This window comes from Macaca nemestrina, chromosome 10, assembly GCF_043159975.1.
Source record: "Macaca nemestrina isolate mMacNem1 chromosome 10, mMacNem.hap1, whole genome shotgun sequence".
NCBI classification, from domain to species: domain Eukaryota; kingdom Metazoa; phylum Chordata; class Mammalia; order Primates; family Cercopithecidae; genus Macaca; species Macaca nemestrina.
Window position 1 is genome coordinate 122,477,218 of NC_092134.1, and position 23,827 is coordinate 122,501,044.

At 39.9% G+C, this 23,827-nt stretch overlaps 1 protein-coding gene across 6 annotated transcripts in view; it reads right to left on the reverse strand.

Moving 5' to 3' along the window:
- Nucleotides 1-23,827, reverse strand: part of LOC105481303 (AE binding protein 2) — a 136,485-nt gene that overhangs the window by 93,561 nt on the left and 19,097 nt on the right. For all 6 annotated transcript variants that reach the window (XM_071072105.1, XM_071072104.1, XM_071072103.1 and 3 more), the window contains exons 2-3: nucleotides 19,348-19,555; nucleotides 8,412-8,519 (exon numbers count right to left, since the gene is read on the reverse strand). In XM_071072105.1, coding sequence (XP_070928206.1) covers nucleotides 8,412-8,519; nucleotides 19,348-19,555 — 316 coding nt within the window. The remainder of the gene's footprint in view (nucleotides 1-8,411; nucleotides 8,520-19,347; nucleotides 19,556-23,827) is intronic.

Genomic DNA, 23,827 nt, shown 5'->3' on the forward strand with positions numbered 1-23,827 from the left:
AAAAAAAAAAAAAAGAAATTCATCGCAAAAAGATCATCACCTAGGCACACAGTCATCAGGTTATCTGAAGTCAAGATGCAGTAAAGAATATTAAGAGCTATGGGACAAAAGCATCAGATAACCTATAAAGAAAAACCTATCAGATTAACAGCAGATTTCTCAGCAGAAACCTTACAAGCCAGAAGAGACTGGGGTCCCATCTTCAGCTGCCTGAAACAAAATAATTATCAGCCAAGAATACTGTATCCAGCAAAACTAAGCTTCATAAATGAAGGAGAAATCAAGTCTTTTTCAGACAAACAAAGGCTAAGAGAATTTGCCACTACCAAGCCAGCATTACAAGAAATGCTAAAAGAAGTTCTAAATCTTGAAATAAAAGCTCAAAACACACCAAAATAGAACCTCCTCGGCTGGGCGCAGTGGCTCATGCCTGTAATCCCCGCACTTTGGGAGGCCGAAGTGGGCAGATCACCTGAGGTCAGGAGTTCAAGACCACCCTGGCCAACATGGCAAAACCCTGTCCCTACTAAAAAATACAAAAATGAGCCAGGTGTGGTGGTAGGCACCTATAATCCCAGCTACTTGGGAGGGTGAGGCAGACAGAATTGCTTGAACCTGAGAGGCTGAGGTTGCAGAGAGCCAAGATTGCATCACTGCATTCCAGTCTGGGCAACAGAGCAAGACTCCATGACAAAAACAAGACAAAAAAGAATCTCCTTAAAGCATAAATCTCACAGGACCTATAAAACAATAACACAATGAAGGAAAAAAAAAAACAGCTATTAAGGCAACAACAAGCATGATGAATACAACACTAGTTCATATCTCAATCCTAATGCCGAATGTAAATAGCCTAAATGCTACATTTAAAAGATAGAGAATGGGAGAATGGATAAAATTCCACCAACTAAGTATCTGCTGTCTTCAAGAGACTCACCTAACACATAAGGACTCACATAAACTTAAAGTAAAGGGGTGGAAAAAGATACTCCATGCAAATAGAAACCAAAAGCAAGCAGACGTAGCTATTATTGTATCAGACAAAACAGACTTTAAAGCAACAATAGTAAAAAAAAAAAACAAAAAAAAAACCACACACACACACAAAGAGGGACATTAAATAATAAAAGAATTAGTCCAATAGGAAAATAACAATCCTAAATATATATGCATCCAACTGGAGCTCCCAAATTCATAAAACAATTACTAGACCTAAGAAATAAGACAGACAGCAACACAATAAACACAGCAAATAACAATCCTAGCAACATAATAATGTAATAATAATTGTATCTTGACTTTAGATAACCTGATGACTGTGTACCTAGGTGATGATCTTTTTGCGATAAATTTCTCAGCTGTTCTTTGAGCTTCTTATATTTGGATGTCTACATCTCTAGCAAGGCCAGGGTAAGTTTTCCTCAGTTATTCCCCTCAAGTAAGTTTTCCAAATAATAGTGGGACACTTCAATACTCCACTGACAGCATTAGACAGGTCATCAAGACCAAAAGTAGGCCGGGCGCGGTGGCTGAAGCCTGTAATCCCAGCACTTTGGGAGGCCGAGACAGGCGGATCACGAGGTCAGGAGATCGAGACCATCCTGGCTAACATGGTGAAACCCCGTCTCTACTAAAAAATACAAAAAACTAGCCCGGCGAGGTGGCGGCGCCTGTAGTCCCAGCTACTCGGGAGGCTGAGGCAGGAGAATGGCGTGAACCCGGGAGTCGGAGCTTGCAGTAAGCTGAGATCCGGCCACTGCACTCGAGCCTGGGCGACAGAGCGAGACTCCGTCTCAAAAAAAAAAAAAAGAAAAAAGACTAAAAGTAAACAAAGAAATAATGGATTTTAAACTACACCTTGTAACAAATGAACTTAACAAGTATTTACAGAACATTCTACCCAAAAACTGTAGAATATACTTTTTTTTTTTGAGGCCTGTCACCCAGACTAAAGTGCAGTGGCGCAATCTTGGCTCACTGTGATCTCTGCCTCCCAGGCTCAGTCAATCCTCCCACCTCAGCCTCCCGAGTAGCTGGAATTACAAGTATGCACCACCATGTTCAGCTAATCCTTTGTTTTTTGTTGAGACAAGGTTTCACCATGTTGCCCAGGCTGGTCTCAAACTCCTGAGCTAAAGCCATCCACCTGCTTTGGCCTCCCAAAGTGTGAGACCTACCATGCCTGGCCAGGATATACATTATTTTCATCAGGACATGGATAGACCAAGACAGACCATATGACAGGTCACAAAACAAGTCTCTATAAATTTAAGAAAATCTAAATTATATCAAGTATCCTATCAGACCACAGTGGAATGAAACTGGAAATTAACTCCAAAAGGAACCCTGAAAACTATACAAATACATGGAAATTAAATAATCTGCTCTGGAATAATCCTTGAGTCAACAATGAAATCAAGGTGGAAATTTAAAAATTCTTTGAACAATAATATAATGTCACAACTTATCAAAACCACTGGGATACAGCAAAAGCGGTGCTAAGAGGACAAGTTCAAGCATTAAATGCCTACATCAAATGCCAGACAAGGTGGTTCACGCCTGTAATCCCAGCTCTTTAGGAGGCCTAGGCAGGTGGATCACCTGAGGTCAGGAGTTTGAGACCAATCTAGGCCACATGGTGAAACCCTGTAAAAATACCAAACTTAGCTGGGTATGGTGGCCCACACCTGTAATCTCAGCTTACCTGGGAGGCTGAGACAGGAGACTCACTTGAACCCAGGAAGCAGAGGTTGCAGTGAGCCGAGATCATGCCACTGCACTCCAGCCTAGACGACAGAGTGAGACTCTGTCTCAAAAAAAAGAAAAAAAAAAAAAGAAAAGTCTGAAAGGTCACAAATAGGCAATCTAAGGTCATACCTCAAGGAACTAGAGAAACAAGAAAGAACAAACAAAACCCAAACCCAGCAGAAGAAAATAAATAAATAACAAAGATTAGAACAGTGCTAAATGAAACCAAAAGAACAACAAAAATACAAAAGATAAATGAACAAGCTGGTTCTCTGAAAAGATAAAATTGATAGACCATTAATGAGACTAACCAAGAAAGAAGAAAGATACCTAAATAAGCTCAATTAGAAACAAAATGAAAGATATTACAACCGATACCACAGAAATACAAAGATGATTCAAGGCTACTATGAATACCTTTACATGCACAAACTAGAAAATCTAAAGGAGAGAATAAACTCCGGGAAATATACAACCCTCCTAGATTACATCAGAAGAAATAAAAACTCTGAACAGACCAATAACAAGTAGAGAGATTGAAACAGTATAATAAATTGTCAACAAAAAGTCTGGGACCAGTTGGATTCACAGATGAATTCTATCAGACATTCAAAAAGACTTGGTGCCATTCTTAATGAAACTATTCCAAAAGACAGAGAAAGAGGGAATCCTCCCCTAAATCATTCTATGAAGCCAGTATCACCCTAATGCCAAAATCAGGAAAGGACATAACAAAAAAATAAATCTACAGACCAACATCCCTGATAACATAGATGCAAAAATCCTCAACAAAATACTAGCTAACCGAATCCAACAGCCTATCAAAAAGGCAATCCACCATGATCAGCGGGTTTCATACCATGGATGCAGGGATGGTTTAACATCCACAAGTCAGTAAATGTGATGTATCACATAAAAAGAATTTTTAAAAAAATCACGTGATCTCAACAGATGCAGAAAAAGCATATAACAAAAAAATCCAGCATCCCTTTATGACTAAAACCCTCAGCAAAACTGGCATAGAAGTAACATACCTTAACGTAATAAAATGCATATATTACAAACCCACAGCCCATATTCTACTGAACGGGAAAAAGTTGAAAGCATTCACCGTGAGAAATGAGAAGACAAGGATGTCCACTCTTACCACTTCCATTCAACGTAAGTACTGGATGTCCTAGCCAGAGCAATCAGAGAAAAGAAATAAAGGACATCCAAATAGGTAAAGAGGAAGTCAAACTGTCGCTGTTTGCTGATGATATGATCGTATATCTAGAAAACCCTAAAGACTCATCCAAAAAGCTTGTAGTCTGACAAACAAATTCAGTAATCTTTCAGGATACAAAACCAACGTAAATTAGTAGCACTGCTCTACACCAACAATGACGAAGTTGAGAAAAAATCAAGAACTTAACCCCTATTACAACAGCTACAAAAAAATAAAATACTTAGGAATACACCTAACCAAGGAGGTGAAAGATGTCTACAAACAAAACTACAAAACACTGCTGAAAGAAATCATCAACACCACCAACAAATGAAAACACATCCCATGCTCAGGGATGGGTAGAATTAATATTGCAAAAATGACAATACTGCCAAAAGCAATCTACAGATTCAATGCAGTTCCCATCAAAGTACTATCATCAATCTTCACAGAACTAGAAACAATCCTAAAATTCATATGGAACCGCAAGAGAGCCCAGATAGCCAAAGCAAGACTAAGCAAAAAGAATAAATCTTGAGGCATCACATTATCTGACTTTCTATACTGCAAGGCTATGGTTACCAAAACAACACGGTCCTGGAATAAAATAGACACACAGACCAACATAATAGAGATCCCAAAAATTAAAGTCAAATATTGGTGACTCACGCGTGTAATCCCAGCATTTTGGGAGGCCTAAGCAGGCAGATCACTTCAGGTCAGGAGTTCAAGACCAGCCTGACCAACAGGGTAAAACCCTGTTTCTACTAAAAATACAAAAATTAGCTAGACATGGTGGCAGGCACTTGTAATCCCAGCTACTCAGGAGTCTGAGGCAGGAGAATTGCTTGAACTTGGGAGGCAGAGGTTGCAGTGAGTCAAGATCATGCCACTGCACTCTGGTCTGGGTGACAAAGTGAGACTGAGTCTCTAAAAAATAAACACAAAAGGCCGGGCGCGGTGGCTCACGCCTGTAATCCCAGCACTTTGGGAGGCCGAGGCGGGCGGATCACGAGGTCAAGAGATCGAGACCATCCTGGCTAACACGGTGAAACCCCGTCTCTACTAAAAATGCAAAAAATTAGCCGGGCGAGGCGGCGGGCGCCTGTAGTCCCAGCTACTCGGGAGGCTGAGGCAGGAGAATGGCGTGAACCCGGGAGGCGGAGCTTGCAGTGAGCCGAGATCGCGCCATTGCACTCCAGCCTGGGCGACTAAGCGAGACTCTGTCTCAAAAAAAATAAATAAAATAAAAAAATAAAATAAAATAAACACAAAAAACCATAAAGTGGGGAAAGGATACCCTTTGCAACAAATGCTGCTGGGATAACTGCCAAGCCACATGCAGAAGAATGAAACTGGATCCTCATTTCTCACCTTACACAAAAATCAACTCAAGATGGAGCAAAGACTTAAATCTAACACCTTAAACCATAAAAATTCTGGAAGATAACATTGGAAAAACTCTTCCAGACATTGGCTTAGGCAGAGTGTTTATGACCAAGAACCCTAAAGCAAATGCAACAAGAACAAAAATAAACAGATGAAACCTAATTAAACTAAAGCTTCTGCACATAAAAAGAAATAATCAGCAGAATAAACAGACAACCCACAGAATGGGAGAAAATATTTGCAAACTATGCATCCAACAAAAGACTAGTGTCCAGAATCAATAAGGAACTAAAAACAAATCAACAAGAAAAAAAGAATAATAATCCCATCGAAAAGTGGGCAAATGACATGAATAAGCATTTCTCAAAAGAAGATATACAACACAATACCACACAATATCACCTTATTGCTGGAAGCATGGCCACAATTTAAAAGGCAAAAAACAATAGATGTTGGCATGGATATGGTGAAAAGGGAACATTTTTACACTGCTGGTGAAAATATAAACTAATACAACCACTATAGAAAACCGTACAGAGATTTCTTAAATACCTAAAAGTAGAACTACCATTTGATCCTGCAATCCCACCACTGGGTACCTATCCAGAGGGAAAAAAGTCATTATATGAAAAAGACATTTGCACACATGTTTAGAGCAGCACAACTTGCAACTGCAAAACTGGACCCAGTGTAAATGTCCTTCAATCAATAAGTGGATAAAGAAAATGTGATATAGATACACACACACACACACACACACACACCATGGAATACTATTCAAGCCATAAAAAGGAACAAAATATGGCTTTCACAGAAACCTGGATGGAGTTGGAGACCATTAGTCTAAATGAAGTAATTCAGGAAAGGAAAACCAAGTATCATTTTGTTCTCATTTGTAATTAGGAGCTAAGCTGTGAGTAGGCATAAGAATGATATAATAGACTTTGGGGACTAGGAGGGAGGGTGGGGGTGGTTAGGTATAAAAGACTGCACACTTGGTACAGTGTACGCAGCTCAGGTGACAGGTGCACCAAAATCTCAGAAATCACCACTAAGGAATTTATTCAATGTAACCAAAAACCACCTGTTACCCAAAAACTATTCAAATTAGGGCCAGATGTGGTTAATCCCAGCACTTTGGGAGGCCGAGGTAGGCGGATCACGAGGTCAAGAGTTCAAGATCAGCCTGGCCAACATGGTGAAACCCCATCTCTACTAAGAATACAAAAATTTTCTGGGCGTGATGGCATGTGCCTGTAATCCCAGCTACTCGGGAGGCTGAGGCAGGAGAATCGCTTGAACCCAAGAGGGGGAGGTTGCAGTGAGCCAAGATCATGCCACTGCACTCCAGCCTGAGCGACAGAGCAAGACTCCATCTTGTGGTGGGGGGGAGACTATTCAAATTAAAACAAAAAAGCAAGGTACATATATACCATATAATATTTCAAGAATGGAAGAAACTTGGTTTATAGAAAAACAAGTAATCTGTGTATTTAAAGCTGCTCTAAAATTAAGTTTGTTTCTTTTTAAAGCAAGGTACAGACAGTAATTTACTAGACTTTGGGTAAGAAAGGAGAATGAGACTACGTATTTATCTGCTTGTGGATGCATAAGGAAGTACTAGAAAAAATCACAAGAAACAAATAATAATTACATATTTGGGAGGAAGGGGGGAAACAGGAACAAAAGAGAGACAAATAATTCTTACTGTAAACTTTTGTTATAATGTTTTGTTGATTGCTTTTTCCAAAAAAGTTGTTTTTAAAAGCAACTCCACAAGAATTACCTCACTCTCTACAAAACCCAAGGGAAGTTACTGGCACAGTATTCATTCCAGTAAATGTGGTTTTAATAACTATTAAACTCCTTTAAACACAAACTTTTAATCTCTATGGTATATGCTACTTTCCATAAATAGAAACCAAAATATTTAATTTTTCATAAAGATAAATGGAAAAGATTTTTACAGAAACTTGCTCTTTATAAAGATTTCCCAGAATACATCTAATTTGACAAAAGTGATTTACAACTAATTACAACTAAACTCAGTAGTGTGACCTCAAAACTGAGTCAAAGGAATAAAGTCCTTTAATGTCCTACAACTTATTTATTTTATATAATAGTCAATGTTGTTTGCTAATGAAAATGTCAAAACCTTTGACAGTAAGAAAACATAACCAGACCACCAAGTATTAAAAAAAACCAACACGGCTTCCATTCATTAGTCTACCACTAGCTATTTTCAAGACCCTAATCCAACAGCAACACTTCTGTACTTCAAATAGAAAAAAACAGATCAAACGAGCTTAATCTCCATCTACTTTTGAAATTCAATGTATGTACAAGAATGTTAAAACAAATGGTTGTTTTTTAAAAAATTTAGGGGAGCAAAATTATGCCTATTAGGAAACATGTCAGCTTAAGCTAACATTTAAAAGAAAACAACAGGCCGGGCGCGGTGGCTCATGCCTGTAATCCCAGCACTTTGGGAGGCCGAGGCAGGCGGATCATGAGGTCAGGAGATTGAAACCATCCTGGCCAACATGATGAAACCCTGTCTCTACTAAAATACAAAAAATTAGGCGGCCGTGGTGGCGGGCACCTGTAGGCCCAGCTACTCGGGAGGCTGAGGCAGGAGAATGGTGTGAACCTGGGAGGCGGAGCTTGCAGTGAGCTGAGATCGCACCACCGCCCTCCAGCCTGGCAAAAGAGCGAGACTCTCTCAAAAAAAAAAAAAAAAAAAGCCAGCCAGGCACAGTGGCTCACGCCTGTAATCCCACCACTTTGGGTGGCCAAGGCGGGAGAATCACCTGAGGTCAAGGGTTTGAGACCAGCCTGGCCAACATGGTGAAACACCATCTCTACTAAAAGTACAAAAATTAGCCAGGTGTGGTGGCATACGCCTGTAGTCCCAGCTACTCAGGAGGATGAGGCAGGAAAATCGCTTGAACACAACAGGTGGAGGCTGCAGGGAGCCAAAATGGCACCATTGCACTCCAGCCTGGGCAACAGAGTGAGACTCTGTGTCATAAATAAATAAATAAAATTTATACACATACATCCTTACCTTGAAAGGTTTGTCTCCACTGTGTGTCAGCATATGCCTTTGTAACCAACTTTGACTGGTAGATGGAGTGTTATATACTTTACAACCTTTCCATAGGCAAACAAATACCTGTTAAGAAAAACAAAGCCATATTAATTTTCATGACCTATCTCAAGAAGAGTTTGATTCCTCATACATTCAAATTAACATGTTACAAGTCTTCCACTGACAAGAGCTATAGAATGTACAAGCCAATCAAAATGCTTAATATAAACTGTCAAAACATCCTAGTATGAGCCACCCTTGATGCTACTGACCACACCTTCAGTAAGGAATAGGAACACATGACAGAATACCATTCAGAAGGAAACATATATAACATTAGCAATATATCCCTCGGAACTGAGACCATGGGCCATTATTTACATTTTTGTATTTACTGCACAAAAGAACAAACATCTATTAATTTTAAATAGCAGGAAAATATAAAGGCATAAAAAATTAATGAAATGACCAATAAATATTAATTAGAAGACACTGATATTTTCAACTTCAAAGAATGAATGAAAATTATCAAATTACAATTTTTTACTGGTGATATCCTGGTCTCACAAGCATACTAACAATATTTGTTCTTATATTGTTGTAATCATGAAGAATTATTTCTATCTCGATTATGACATAGAGACATATTCGAGACCCTGTCTGGAATATGAAATTTTGTTATGAAACAAATTGAATACAAAATATTAAGTTAATATAGCAATAAAAACAACAGACATGAGCTACCATACTTTCATCACAGATCCACATTCTAGGTTCAGGGTACTAAGTATAACTAGGTGTGGAAAGCACCAAAACTAACAAACTAATCTTTATCATCTTCCTACCAGTGACATGTCAGTTTCCTAACTGATGATATTTCCATCAAACCAAACACTGAAAACTGCTTCCCAACATCAGGAAAAAAAGGGTCTACCACAATCATTATCTTGAAAGAACCACTTAAAGGCTCTGTTCTTTTCTAAGGTAAGAACAATCATAGAGTCACACTTTGAAGACTGTAATACACTACATACATATAGAACACAAGACAGATATACAATCTTTCTTCAGCCAGCCTAAAATAAAAATTTTTAATAGACTAAAAAAACTGACAGTCTATAAACAAATAATTGAGGTCAATTTTTACTCAAAAACAGTATCATCTTATGTCAAATAGGTATAACAAGGTAATACCAACACTGCCATTTGACAAGACTGTTTAGAGAAGTTACTACATATCCTGACTCCACAACGAATTTGCTAGTTTCTTTAAGTATGAGATAAAGGAACTCATAACATTACCTCCTTTATACTCAAAATTCCCAACCCTAGAACATGTTTATAAACTAATGGCCAAGGTTCTCAGAGTTAAAAGTAACTTTTAAAAATAAATCTAGGAACAGAAAAAAATGCAAAGCAATACTTATATGCACCCGATGTGGTGGCTCACACCGGCAATTTCAGCACTCTGGGAGGCCGACGGGGAGGGCTTGAGCTCAGGAGTTCGAGACCAGCCTGGGCAACATGGCAAAACCCTGTCTCTGCAAAAGTAACAAAAAATATTGGCTAGGCATAATGGCATATGCACCTGTAGTCCCAGCTACTCAGGGGCGGTGGGGGGGGGGGGGGGGGGGGTGCGGTAGCTGAGGCAGGATGATTGATCGAGCCCAAGAGATGAAGGCTGCAGTGAGCCATGATGGCACTACTGCACTCCAGTGTAGGTGACAGAGTGAGATCTTCTCTCCAAAAAAAAAAAAAAAAAAGGCAAAAAACAAAAAACAAAAACCTTAAATGCTATAGAAATTAATTCAATATTGTTTAATAATCACACATGGGTAATTAATGCTATCAATTTTTGAAATCAAGACTACTAGACTCACCATGCACAGTGGCTCACACCTCTAACCCCAGCACTTCAGAAGGCCAAAGCAGGAGGACTGCTTGAGCCCAGGAATGAGGCCAGCCTGGGCAACATGCCATAACCCTGTCTATACAAAATATACAAAAATTAACCAGGCATGGTGGTGTCCACCTGTAGTCCCAGCTACTTAGAAGGCTGAGGTGGGAGAATTGCTTGAGCCGGAGAGGGCAAAGCTACAGTGAGCTGCTATGATTATGCCATTGCACTCCAACCTGGGCAGTAAGAGATAGATCCTGTCTCAAAAGAAAAAAAAAAAAAAAAAAAACTACCACTAGACTCAAAGTCTTATTTTTCAATCCAAGTAATAAAGAGGAGGAATCAGGGGTTGGTTTAAAATTCTCTCAGAAATCATACTATTAGTTTGGTGTGCAAGTAATTGCTGTTTTTGCCATTAATGTAACTGAAAAAAAGGCAATTACTTGTGCACCAACCTAATATGTAAACAGAAATGCCTTAAAGAAAGTATTTGGGAACAATATCAACATCATTCCTGTAACAACTTTTGTGACAGAAGGATTCTCCTTAACGTTAAAAGGATTCTTAAGTGACCCCTCCCCGCCCCACTCTGCAATACTCTTAAAGATAGAATTTAGTTCCTTCGAAATAAGCACTGCCTCTACCTAACAATACTCAATCACTAAATTTGGTGAAAACAGTAGTATCCGGCTTCTATTTTTTTTTCCTATGAGCAAACATGACTACAGAGATAATGGCAGGTCTGAAATTACATCTGATACGGCCTTGGTTAGTAACTATGGTCTAGACTCTACATGGAATAATCTCTAGTAACACAATTAAGACAACACCTTCAGATTCAAAGAAAAACCAAAATCTTCAACCTAGTGAATTTTATACCAAATGAAGTGGGTGTAAAGAGATCAAAGTTAACTGTGTTTAGCTATATTGGGGTGAAATGTTTAGAAAGATCCAAAAAAGGCCTGGTGTAATGGCTCACGCCTGTAATCCCAAAACTTTGGGAGGCCGAGGTGGGTGAATCACTTGAGGCCAGGAGTTCGAGACCGGCCTGACCAACACGGTAAAACCATGTCTCTAGTAAATATACAAAATTAGCCAAGTGTGGTGGCACACGCCTGTAATCCCAGCTACTCAGGAGGCTGAGGAAGGAGAATCGCTGGAACCCGGGAGGCGGAGGTGACAGTGAGCTGAGATTGCACCATTGCACTCAAACCTGGGAAACGAGCAAAACTCCATCTTAAAAAAGAAAAAAGAAAGATCCACAATAAAAACAACACAAAACTGTTCGAGGCTATTATTTCCTTTCCTAACCTGTATTAGGATGACGTTTTGATAAAAATATTCCCAAATCTGACGAAAGGGTCTTCTTCAAACCTGAGACTTTTTAGATGTATAACATGTGAAACTATTTTTATACTATTTTTAGAAACTCTCCTACTGTTAAGATTAACTCTGAAAAATCAAATACCATAGGATTCCAATTATATCCAAATTTGGAAGGAGTATGTTCAAGAATATAATCTGCCATGGTTCTATTTTAAAATGAATTAAGGTCTGGCTATTTTAACAGAATAAGACACAGGGGTCCAAAGTCTAGTCTCTCATGATACAGCAAATTGTGTCGTATTAGGCTGTATTAGACATAACAGAAATAGAAAACAACCTGCTGAGCATAGTGACTCGTGCCTAGAATCCCAGCTGCTCCGGCGGCTGAGGCAAGATGATGGCTACAAGACAGATTTTCAGACCAGTATGGGCAACACAGCAAGATCCCAACTCTGAAAACGTTTAAAGTAGCCAGACATAGTGACGCATGCCTATAGTCCCAGCTACTACACTGAGGTAAAAGGTCTGCCTGAGTCCAGGAGTTTGAGGCTACGTGAGCTAAGATCATGCCACTGCACTCCGACTGGAGCCAACAGTGGGATCCTAGATAAATATTTTTTTGAAAGAAGATAAACTGAATTCAGTCCAGCTCTTTCACTTTGCAGCTATGTAATCTTGGAAGAATCATCTACTTCCTTTTTCATCAGAAATACTCTGAGCACACATTTGGTAAGTCCAAAACACTATGAAAATAGAAGTTAGATTATCTCAGGAAGATCAGTCAATGAAATAACTGGGTTTATATTAGACACCGAAGGTTCCTTCTCAAAATAACTGCCATCAGGTTTTCCTGCCAGAATGTCCAAGAAAAAAAATTTTAAACTCACACAGCCATTAAAAGAATATCTTTGGGCCAGGAGTAGTGGCTCACACCTATAATCCCAGCACTCTGAGAGGCCGAGGTGAGTAGATCACTTGAGGTCAGGATTTCAAGACCAGCCTGACCAACATGGTGAAATCCCACCTCTACTAAAAATACAAAAACTTAACCAGGTGTGATGACACATGCCTGTAATCCCAGCTACTTGGGAGACTGAGGCAGGAGGACTGCTTGAACCTAGGAGGCGGAAGTTGCAGTGAGCTGAGATGGCCCCACTACACCCCAGCCTGGGTGACAGAAAGAGACTCCATCTCAAAAAACATACATATATATTTTGGACTGCCAAAGAAATCTTCAAGTTTACAAGGGCCTTACACATGAGATGTAGATGTCTAAAATTTCAGTGTTACAGGGAGGTTTCGGCTTTCTGTTAAGAACTCTACAAAGTACTGAGTTTCTATCAGAACAGGTTTTACCTTCAGGAATCTTCTCCAAAACACCCAAAGTGAGTAAGGACAGTACAAACCTGGGAGCCAAGAGTTGTCTGAGTCTCCTTCACTTTGGTCAATATCCTTGAACCAGTGTATGAACCAGTGCATCCTTGTACCAGTGTATGTATCTGAATGTATTTGAATGGCCTATACTTAAAATGGCTTGTATGATAGTACAGACAAACGCACAAACACCTATCACCTGAAGAGCACAAATGAATCCATGAAATCTTTCTGTAAATAAATGAAAAATCCACTGCAAAAAAATGCAATGTTAACCTGCCTGAGTAAGTATGCACAAGGAAATTCAGTTATTACCAGTAAATTAAAATCAGCCAAATATATTCTAAACGCAGAGCAAGTTAACGGAATAATCTACATGCCAAAATAAAGGCCTAATTATACTGAGTAAATGATCTTGTTTTCAGTAAAATGACACAAAAAGAAAAGAGCGACACCATCTAAAGTCAGGTAGGCCAGCTGAGTGTGGTGGTACTTGCCTGGAATCCCAGGAACTCAAGAAGCCGAGGTGGGAGCACTGCTTAAGCCCAGGAGTTGGAAAACATAGTAAGACTCTGTCTCAGCCGGGCGCGGTGGCTCACGCCTGTAATCCCAGCACTTTGGGAGGCCGAGGCGGGCGGATCACAAGGTCAGGAGACCGAGACCACGGTGAAACCCCGTCTCTACTAAAAATACAAAAAATTAGCCGGGCGCGGTTGTGGGCGCCTGTAGTCCCAGCTACTCGGGAGGCTGAGGCAGGAGAATGGCATGAACCCGGGAGGCGGAGCTTGCAGTGAGCCGAGATCGCGCCACTGCACTCCAGCCTGGGCGACAGAGCGAGACTCCGTCTCAAAAAAAAAAAAAAAAAAAAAGACTCTGTCTCATTAACAAAAAAAAACACAAAAGTCAGGCAGAGGGGGTGGACGGATGATTCCATGATACCATCAAGCCTTATTTTTCTTTTCTTTTTTTTTTTTTTTAAATGAGACAGAATCTTGCTCTATCATCCAGGCTGTAAGGCAGAGGCACAATCATAGCTCACTGCAACCTTGACCTCCTGAGCGCTATAGTTAACTGGACTCATTCAAGTCTTCCAATAACATCGTATCATATTCCTCCCTTGCCCAAAATCGCCTCGCTTTGCCTCTCAGCAAAAAAACACACCAAAGAATATATGCAAAAGTAAACCTGAAATGACACAGAAAATAAATCCTGTATCAAGAAATCTAAACAGCTTTCCAGAAATTGTTTTTATGTGAGAAATAGCTGAGAAAGAAAGAGCAGTAATATATTTTACACTGAGCCTCTAAAGTCCTATAAGTTCCCCACTTTCCAAGACTTAGGTGTATATTAAGAGGACACTGGGATTTGAAATTTGATTAGTAAGATAACTCAGAGCCTAATCTTCAGAAATCAGTCACACACAGAAGAACGGACCTAGGCCAGGCACGGTGGCTCAGGCCTGTAATCCCAGCACTTTGGGAGCCAGAGGCAGGTGGATCACCTGAGGTCAGGAGTTCGAGACTAGGCTGGCCAACATGGTGAAACCCCATCTCTACTAAAAATACAAAAGTCAGTCAGGTGTGGTGGAGCATACCTGTAGTCCCTGCAACTTAGGAGGCTGACATAGGAGAATCACTCAAACCTGGGAGGTGGAGGTTGCAGTGAGCGGAGATTGCACCACTGCACTCCAGCCTGGGCAACAGTAACAAAATTCTATCATATTTAACACTAAAGATAAGTTTGATTCTCTTTTTGCCTGTTTTGTTTTTATTTTTGAAATTGTAGAAAGCACTCTAATGATTTTTTTTTTAAAAAGGTGTATTGGTCGGGGCATGGTGGCTCACGCCTGTAATCCTAGCACTTTGGGAAGCCAAGGCAAGACCAGCATGGGCAACACAGTGAGACCTCATCTCTAAGAAAAAAAAAGTGTATTCATAATTTGGTGTTTAAATGATTAGTTTGATTTTAATGTAGAAATCAGGCCAGGAAAATCTAAACTCCACTTGACTTCAGCCTCCAAAGAAGTCCACATGAACATAGCAACATAAACAGCTTAAAAGGGGGAAAAAAACAATGCTAAGTGGTTATATAATGGTTTTGCTTTTCTCCCCAGGGCAAAGATTATAGTGGAATGAGAAAAAGAACATAAATTAATATAGTTTAGATCTTGCTAACTTACTGCTCCAGTAAAATTGTCATCTTTCAATAATCAGAAGCATAAAATCTTCTAGGGTTACCAATTTTTTCCTCATCTGTTTCTGTTCCATGATGACACTTTAACACTTAAGAGAGAAAGAAGAAATAAGAAATCTAAAAAAATAATTAGGCCAACAAAATCAGGTGTTTTCTACTTATATTAGATACCTACAACAGTCAAACACACAGAGATAGAAAGTAGAACTGTGGTTACCAGGAGCTAGTGGGAGCAGACAGTAAGTTTGTTTAATGGATATACATCTCAATTTGGGATGATAATTTACAAGTTCTGGAGACAGTGGGTGACGATTACACAATAAGGTGAATGTACTTAAAGCCCCTGAACTGTACATTAAAATTGTTTTTTGTTCTTTTTTTTGAGACAGGATCTCACTCTGTCATCCAGGCTGGAGTGCAGTGGCGCGATCTCACAGCACCTCAACCTCCTAGGCTCAAGCAATTCTCCCACCTCATCCCCCTGAGTGGCTAAGACCACAGGTGTGTGCCACCACACCCAGCTAATTTTTGTAGAGACAGGATTTTGTCATGTTGCCCAGGCTGGCCTGAAAACTCCTGAGCTCAAGTGATCTACCTGCCTCAGCTTTCCAAAGTGCTGGGATTACTGTGCCCAGCCGAAAATGTTTTTGTTTTCTTAAAGTTCATTTCAAAGAAAAAAAATCTGATGTTCCAACCAACAATTACTCTTCAAAACACAAAACCTGCTAGGCATGGTGGCTCACGCCTGTAATTCCAGCACCTTGGGAGGCTGAGGAGGATGATCAGGTCCTCCTCAGGAACTCCTTAGGTCAGGAGTTCAAGACCAGCCTGGCCAACATGGTGAAACCCCATCCATACTAAAAATACAAAAATTGGCTGGGCGTGGTGGTGCACACTTGTAATCCCAGCTACTTGAGATGCTGAGGCAGGAGAATTGCTTGAACCCGAGAGGCAGAGGTTGTAGTGAGCTGAGGTCGTGCCACTGCACTCCAGCCGGGGCAACAGAGATTCCATCTCAAAAAAAGAAAATAAAAGAAAAAACAAACACAAAAGTCAATCTCAAAGCACAAAATCAGATCGAGTTTTCTTGTCTTTTATAATAGTACCCTCAATTTCTCATTCATATTTTATCATTCAAAACACATAGTCTATTGTAATCTCAGCACTTTCAGAGACCAAGACGGGCAGATCGCTGGAGTCCAGGAGTTGGAGACCAGCCTGGGCAACATGGTGAAACCTCATCTCTACAAACAAACAAACAAACAAACAAACAAACCATAGTCTACATCCTAATGACTGGTGTGTAGGAAAAAACTGGGATGCATTTTCTACATTATTTGATCCTTCACATTTATAGTTTAGCAAATAATGTCCTTCAAAGATCAGGACTCCTATCTTTGGTCAAAATAGCATTACTCTTTTTATTTTATTTTATTTTTTGAGACAGAGTCTCATTCTGTCACACAGGCTGGAGTGAAGTGGTGCGATCTCAGCTCACTGCAACCTCCGCCTCCCAGGTTCAAGTGGTTCTTCTGCCTCAGCCTCCCCAGTAGCTGGGACTATAGGGGCGCACAAACATACCCAGCTAATTTCTGTATTTTTAGTAGAGATGGGGTTTCACCATATTGGCCAGGCTGGTCTCAAACTCCTGACCTCGTGATCCGCCTGCCTCAGCCTCCCAAAGAGCTGAGATTACAGGCATGAGCCACCGCGCCTGGCCAAACAGCATTACTCTTAAAATCAGCTACAGAATCTTATTATTGGTAATCAAGTTATATTTTGAATAAGGGTTCAAGAAATGACATGGGAGATTTTTCATTTCAATATTACACTTATGGGACAAATGCCAACATTTCATGTCTAATTCTATAATATCAGCAATGTACATGTATATAGTTACTGTGATTACATGATATATTTATTTTAAAAATCAGTCTTGGCCAGGTGCGGTGGCTCACACTTGTAATCCCAGCATTTTGGGAGGCCAAGGCGGGTGGACCACCTGAGGTCAGGAGTTCGAGACCAGCCTGGCTAACATGGTGAAATCCCGTCTCTACCAAAAATACAAAAAAAATTAGCCAGGCATGGTGGCTCACGCCTGTAATCCCAGATACTCGGAGGCTGAGGCAGGAGAATCACCTGAACCCAGGAGGCAGAGGTTGCAGTGAGCTGAGACCACACCATTGCACTACAGACTGGGCAACGAGAACCAAACTCTGTCTCAAAAAAAAAAAAAAAATTAATTACTTTAAAAAAAAATTAAAATCAGACTGTAATTGCATTTTTTCTAAAAATCTGGAAAGGGGTGAAATTCTCATCAGGTTGTATGCCAACTCGACTTGCGGGATTCCAAGACTCAGAAATGTGAAATTCTCCCGCTCCCACATCTACCGCTCCCACATCTCCCACATCAAGAGAAGCCCAGTGATCTTCCAAATAGCTCATGATTCTATATACAGTTGCTAAGTCAAGTGACAAAAAAGCATCATGCCATGATGCTCAAAAATGGTATATACCAAGTGACATCAAGCACTGGCTTACAAAAAGCAGATCTACAAAAGCCAGAAAACCAACTTGCTAAGATATTTCACTCTAAGTATCTGACATACGGCTTGGGGGAGAAGACTGGGTTACCAAAGTAGCCTAACCACTGGGCTGGGTTTTACACTGAAAATACCGTATGATGGACACAGTTAATTAACAAATCATAGGTAAGTATAACATTTTACTGGCTACTCAGACATCATACCTATTAACTCTAACAAGAAGACAAATGTACAAGTGTTTACTTATCAAGTTTGAGTAATCAAAAGACTGCTGACACATTATAATATATTGTGACAGGGAAGAATATGTCTTAAAAGAAATTTCGGCCACATACGGTGACTCATGCCTATAATCCCACCACTCTGGGAGGCCAAGGCGGGCGGATCACTTGAGTTCACGAGTTCGAGACCAGCCTAGCCAACATGGCAAAACCCCATCTCTACTAAAAATACAAACAAAAATTAGCCAGGCATGGTGGCAAGCACCGGTAATCCCAGCTACTCAGGAGGTTGAGGCAGGAGAATCACTTGAACCCAGGAGGCAGAGGCTGTGGTGAGCCAAGATCATGCCACTGCACTCCAGCCTGGGCAACAGAGCAAGACTCCATCTCCAAAAAAAAAAAAAAAAAAAAAAATTCAAGTATGACATCACTGCTTAAAATGTTAGAAATGTTGACTTGGCTGGATGTTTAAAAAAAAAAGATCAATATTATACTCTAAGTATCAACAGAACCTTGGAAACAGTTATCCACTAACTTAAACCATGATGGTTTTTACTATGTTAGTTATCTGTTCTTCAATAGTGATGGAAGGCTGATAAGAAATGTGTGGCCTAATACTAATAAATTACCTGCCCTTACACTGTGACATTAATTTCTGAAAAATGCACTAAGTGTGATAACTATTCAACAAAAATCTAGGTAAAGCTGAAACAATGTATAAATTAATATTCTGGCACATTACTTTTGGCTTACCCATTTGCTTAGCTCTTTATTCAGTACCTAATAGAAGTTACATGAACTGACACAATTAAATGTATTCCTGAAAGGATACAGGTCAATACTGACGAATCAGAACTTTCCATCTAAATAGTTCCGTCAAGACCTGGGAAAGATTATCAACTCTCACTCACAAATAATGAGTTCAGGTTGTCATTTAATAGAATTGCATATACTAATCCTGGTACCTATAGTCTCCCCAGTTAATTTAAGCATCAGGAATAATTTAGGATCCTCTAACAAAGGAAAACCAAGACAGTGCTAATTCTAAATGTTCTCAACTCAAAACATCAGAACCCTGGAATACACTGTATTCATTTATAATACTGTCACCTACTATATTTTTAAAAGTCTAATTTCTTCAAAATAACGTATCTAAAAGCAAACTAAAATCCAACACATATCCTATTTTTATTTGATTCTATCAAGTATATGGGAAATAATTATTAAAAATTCACTTGAAAAAATTAAGCCTGTGTAAAAATAATCCCAAATTACTTTCAGCAAAAAAGCCTAACTAGCAATTATAATAAAACTAACGAAAACAGGGAGTGAAAAAAAGAAATGACAAAACCAACCCCTCCTCGCTGACCATCTACATGTATGGAACGGATGTGATCTGCCAGATCTGGGCTAGAGTTGAAGCAAGCCTGGCACTGGTCCCAACAACAATTATAGGCAATATTTTTGCTTGAAGAAGTAGTGCTTCCTTGTCCATTCATCATTGCTGGAGTTGAACGCCCACTGGAAATTGTGCTGTCTACATCCATTATAGTACTGCTTATGCTACAAAAGAAGAAAAAAGGCTGTGTTATTCCTAGAAATATACTAACATGAATATGATCTTATAAATACTTAATTAAGATTACCACTTGACATTCTGCTCCATGTGAGCAAAGCATAGTAACCATATTCTCCATTAGAAAACAACAATGCTTTGATATTAATTAGTTGGCAATGAAGTACAAATCAAGACAGAAACATGACAGTACCTCAAAATCAGATATGGAATAATTTAAGCAACTTTTGGCAGGCATGAACTCAATACTATATCTTACAGAAAACAAACCACACCCACACCCACACACAGCTTATCACATCTCATCCCTTCCACAGTTCAAAGCAGCAAGAGAAAGTAAGAGTTTCCAGCTGTAAATAATACATAATCAAAGCATTATCTTTATGGCTCTGCAAATCACTTGTTGACCTGAAATCTCTTCTAATCATTAATCTGAAAATATAACTGCTACCACTCCTACTCCCTTTACATATCAAAGAATTGGGGAGATTTTGCAGTATTTTCCCTGATAAATAAAAAAGCAGAAGAGAGAAAACTGGTCTCTGATTTTTCTAAAGTCCAAATAAAAAATCTTTTCCTGACCCTAAAATTTTATTTTATTTTTTTAACTCATCTCTAGCCATAAAAACAAGACTGAAAATGTCAACCAATTCCTTTTAATTTTTATTTACTAAAGTATTACACATGGCTGGACGTGGTGGATCACTCCTGCAAACCCAGCACTTTGGGAGGCCGAGGCGGGTAGATTACCTGAGGCCAGGAGTTCGAGACCAGCCTGCTCAACATGGTGAAACCCTATTGCTACTAAAAATACAAAAAATTAGCTGGGTGTGGTGGCAGGTGCCTGTAATCCCAGCTACTCGGGAGGCTGAGGCAGGAGAATCTCTTGAACCTGGGAGGTAGAGGTTGGAGTGAGTGGAGATCACACCACTGTACTCCAGCCTGGTCAACAAGAGCAAAACTCTGTCTCAAAAAATAAAATAAAATAAAATTAAATTAAAGATCACGCCATTGCACTCCAGCCTGGTCAACAAGAGCAAAACTCTGTCTCAAAAAATAAAATAAAGTATTACATAGTAGTAACTCTTTTATTTAAAAAAATTATATTATTAGTGGTCAAAATGCTCAAAAATTCACAGCTTAATAAAATGTACCACACTTTTTCCTTAATTTTAAAAGCAATTCACTTATTTTCTTTTTTCAAAATCTTCTCAATAAATAAATTACATGAAAGTCACTTCAATCATAAGGGTCAAGAGGAAGAATGTTTTCAGACTAAATCTGTGAAAGGGTGTGTATCTGCTTGCAATTTAAGAAATAACACAAGTCAAGTTGTGAAAATTGTATTAACTTTAAAGAGGTATGCTTCCCTCCTGCCAAGTTTTTATCATGGAAAATTTCAAAGACACAAAATATTGCTAAATCTGAATTCAATTAACATTTTTAACGTATTTGCTATCTGTAATCTGTTTCTCTGAATCATTTCAAAGTTGCAGGCATCATGACAGTCAACCACAGCACATACCTTCTTAAAAAAAAGAACATTCAGGCAGGTCACAGTGGCTCATGCCTATAATCCCAGCACTTTGGGAGACTGCAACGGACAGATCACAAGATCAGGAGATTGAGATCATCCTAGCTAACATGGTGAAACCCCGTCTCTACTAAAAATACAAAAAATTAGCCAGGCATGGTGGTATGTGCCTGCAGTCCCAGCTACTCCAGAGGCTGAGGCAGGAGAATGGCGTGAACCCAGGAGGCGGAGATTGTAGTGAGCAGAGATCGTGCCACTGCACTCCAGCCTGGGCGACACAGCTAGACTCCATCTCAAAAAAACAAAATAAAAAGAACATTCAGGCCAGGTGCGGGGGCTCACGCCTATAATCCCAGCACTCTGGGAGGCTGAGGTGGGTGAATCACAAGGTCAGGAGTTCAAGACCAGCCTGGTCAAGATGGTGAAATCACATCTCTACTAAAAATACAAAAATTAGCAGGGCGTGGTGGCGCATGCCTGTAATCCCAGCTACTCAGGAGGCTGAGGCAGAGAATTGCTTGAACCTGGGAGGAGGAGGTTGCAGTGAGCCAAGATAATACCACTGCACTCCAGCCTGGGTGACAGAGCGAGACTCTGTCTCAAAAACTAAAAAGAACATTCACCTATATACCAATACAACCTATTCACTCACACCGGAGAAAATTTACATGGATTTTGTTAGCTTAAGTAAGCTTTATAATGATCTGTGTCTAACATCAAACATACCCACTGTGGGGGGTTAGGGGGATGTTAAGGCAGGATCCTCACCCCGTTGCCACGCCTATAGTGCAGTGGTGCTAACACGGCTCATTGCAGCCTTGACCTACCAGGCTCAAGTGATCCTCCTACCTCAGCCTCCTGAGTAGCCGGGCCTACAGGTGTGCACCACTATGGTCGACTAAATTTTTTAAATTTCTGTAAACACGAGGTCTCTTTATGTTGCCCAGGCTGGGCTCAAGCAATCCTCCTGCCTTGGCCTCCCAAAGTACTAGGACTACAGGCATAACTCACTGCACCCAGCTAAATTTTTTTTTTTTTTTGTAGAGGCGGAGTCTTGTATTGTAGCCCACGCTAGAAACATATCCATTTTTAAAAGCAGATATTTTTGTAGGATGCTTCAGATATGAAAAATGTCTTGGGTTTTCCTTTAAAGGATCTTCTAGTATCTAAGCTCATCTAACTATCTACCTAGTTAGTTAAATGCAATAAATACATATTTACCTGCCTAGTCAACTTAAGATTCTAAATTGCATCTCTAAGGCTTCATTCTAAAACTCTGTAATCTCAAATGTGAATCAGTTCTTGAATATCTGAATATGCATATATTGTTTGTTGTTGCAGGAGTAACCTTGGGTATGGTGGTTTTCTACACCGAAATACAAATTTTATTTAAACCCTAGAAATTTCAAGTTTCCCCTGGCCAGGCGGTGGCTCACACCTGTAATCTCAGCACTTTGGGAGGCCAAGGAGGGCGGATCACGAGGTCAGGAGATCAAGACGATCCTGACTGACACGGTAAAATCCCATCTCTACTAAAAATACAAAAAATTAGCCGGGCGTGGTGGCGGGCGCCTGTACTCCCAGCTACTCCGGAGGCTGAGGCAGGAGAATGGTGTGAACCCAGAAGGCGGAGCTTGCAGTGAGCCAAGAAAGCACCACTGCACTCCAGCCTGGGCGACAGAGCGAGAAAATTTCAAGTTTCATGAGGCCCTTAATCCTGAAATGGTTACCTATTTTCCCTACCGCTTGCTTTATATATTTTAAAACATTCAACTATAAAGCACATACTTACATAAACCATACTAATTTAACTCTAAGGCAAATACTAATAATTCTAAGTGAACAACCAATCATAACCAATTTATAAACAATCTCAGGAAAAGTAATAAAAACTCAATGAACTACCATGGAACAATCTGCAAGGTATAGTTAAGTAAAACAAACACAAGTGAAGGGTAGTAATGTTCCAATTTGCATACCTAAGTGGGGGAGGGAGACAGAGATATAGCTAGTCTCCAAGGGCACAGAAAGATAAATGAAACCTAGTGAATATATGGGAGAAGGGATGAGTGGGAGAGAAACTTATCTTTCACTGTATACACCCTTTTTATACCATTTTAACCATGTTGTACCTATACTGCTTTTATTAAAGAGTCCAAAATTAGTTGAAAACCAAATCAATTTTTTTAACTGGACAAAGTAAGGTTAAGAGAGATGTATATACCTGTGAAACATCATTATGGAATCTATCTACATAGTACTTCATGTACTTTTGCTCATTACCTTTACCAAAGAAAAGGAACCGTAAAAAAAAGTCCAAAATCTGGGAAGAGTAAGCATTGTTGAGTCTATGCGTGATATCACATACTTGAAACAATACTTCATGTGCATGTAGCTCCTGATAAAGACAGCATAATACAAATGTTAAGAACATGAGCTTTGCCTACCACTGGGGACTAAGCTGTGAATACAATGGTAGACAAGGTGAGAGGCAGGTCCTGGGACACTCAAGACATCCCACACACAGAGTCTCCCTCAAGCTGATAAGGGCCAACAGAAGTTCTGCCTCACAACCCCTCTTAGGCTCCTCCCACTTCTACAAAATATCCAATCCTAAAACTCCAGGCTCCCTTTTGGCCCCACACCCATGCTGCCACCAGTGGTCCTCTCCATTCTCATGATGAAGGCAACAGACCTGATGGAACAGCAGAGGACAGAAAACACA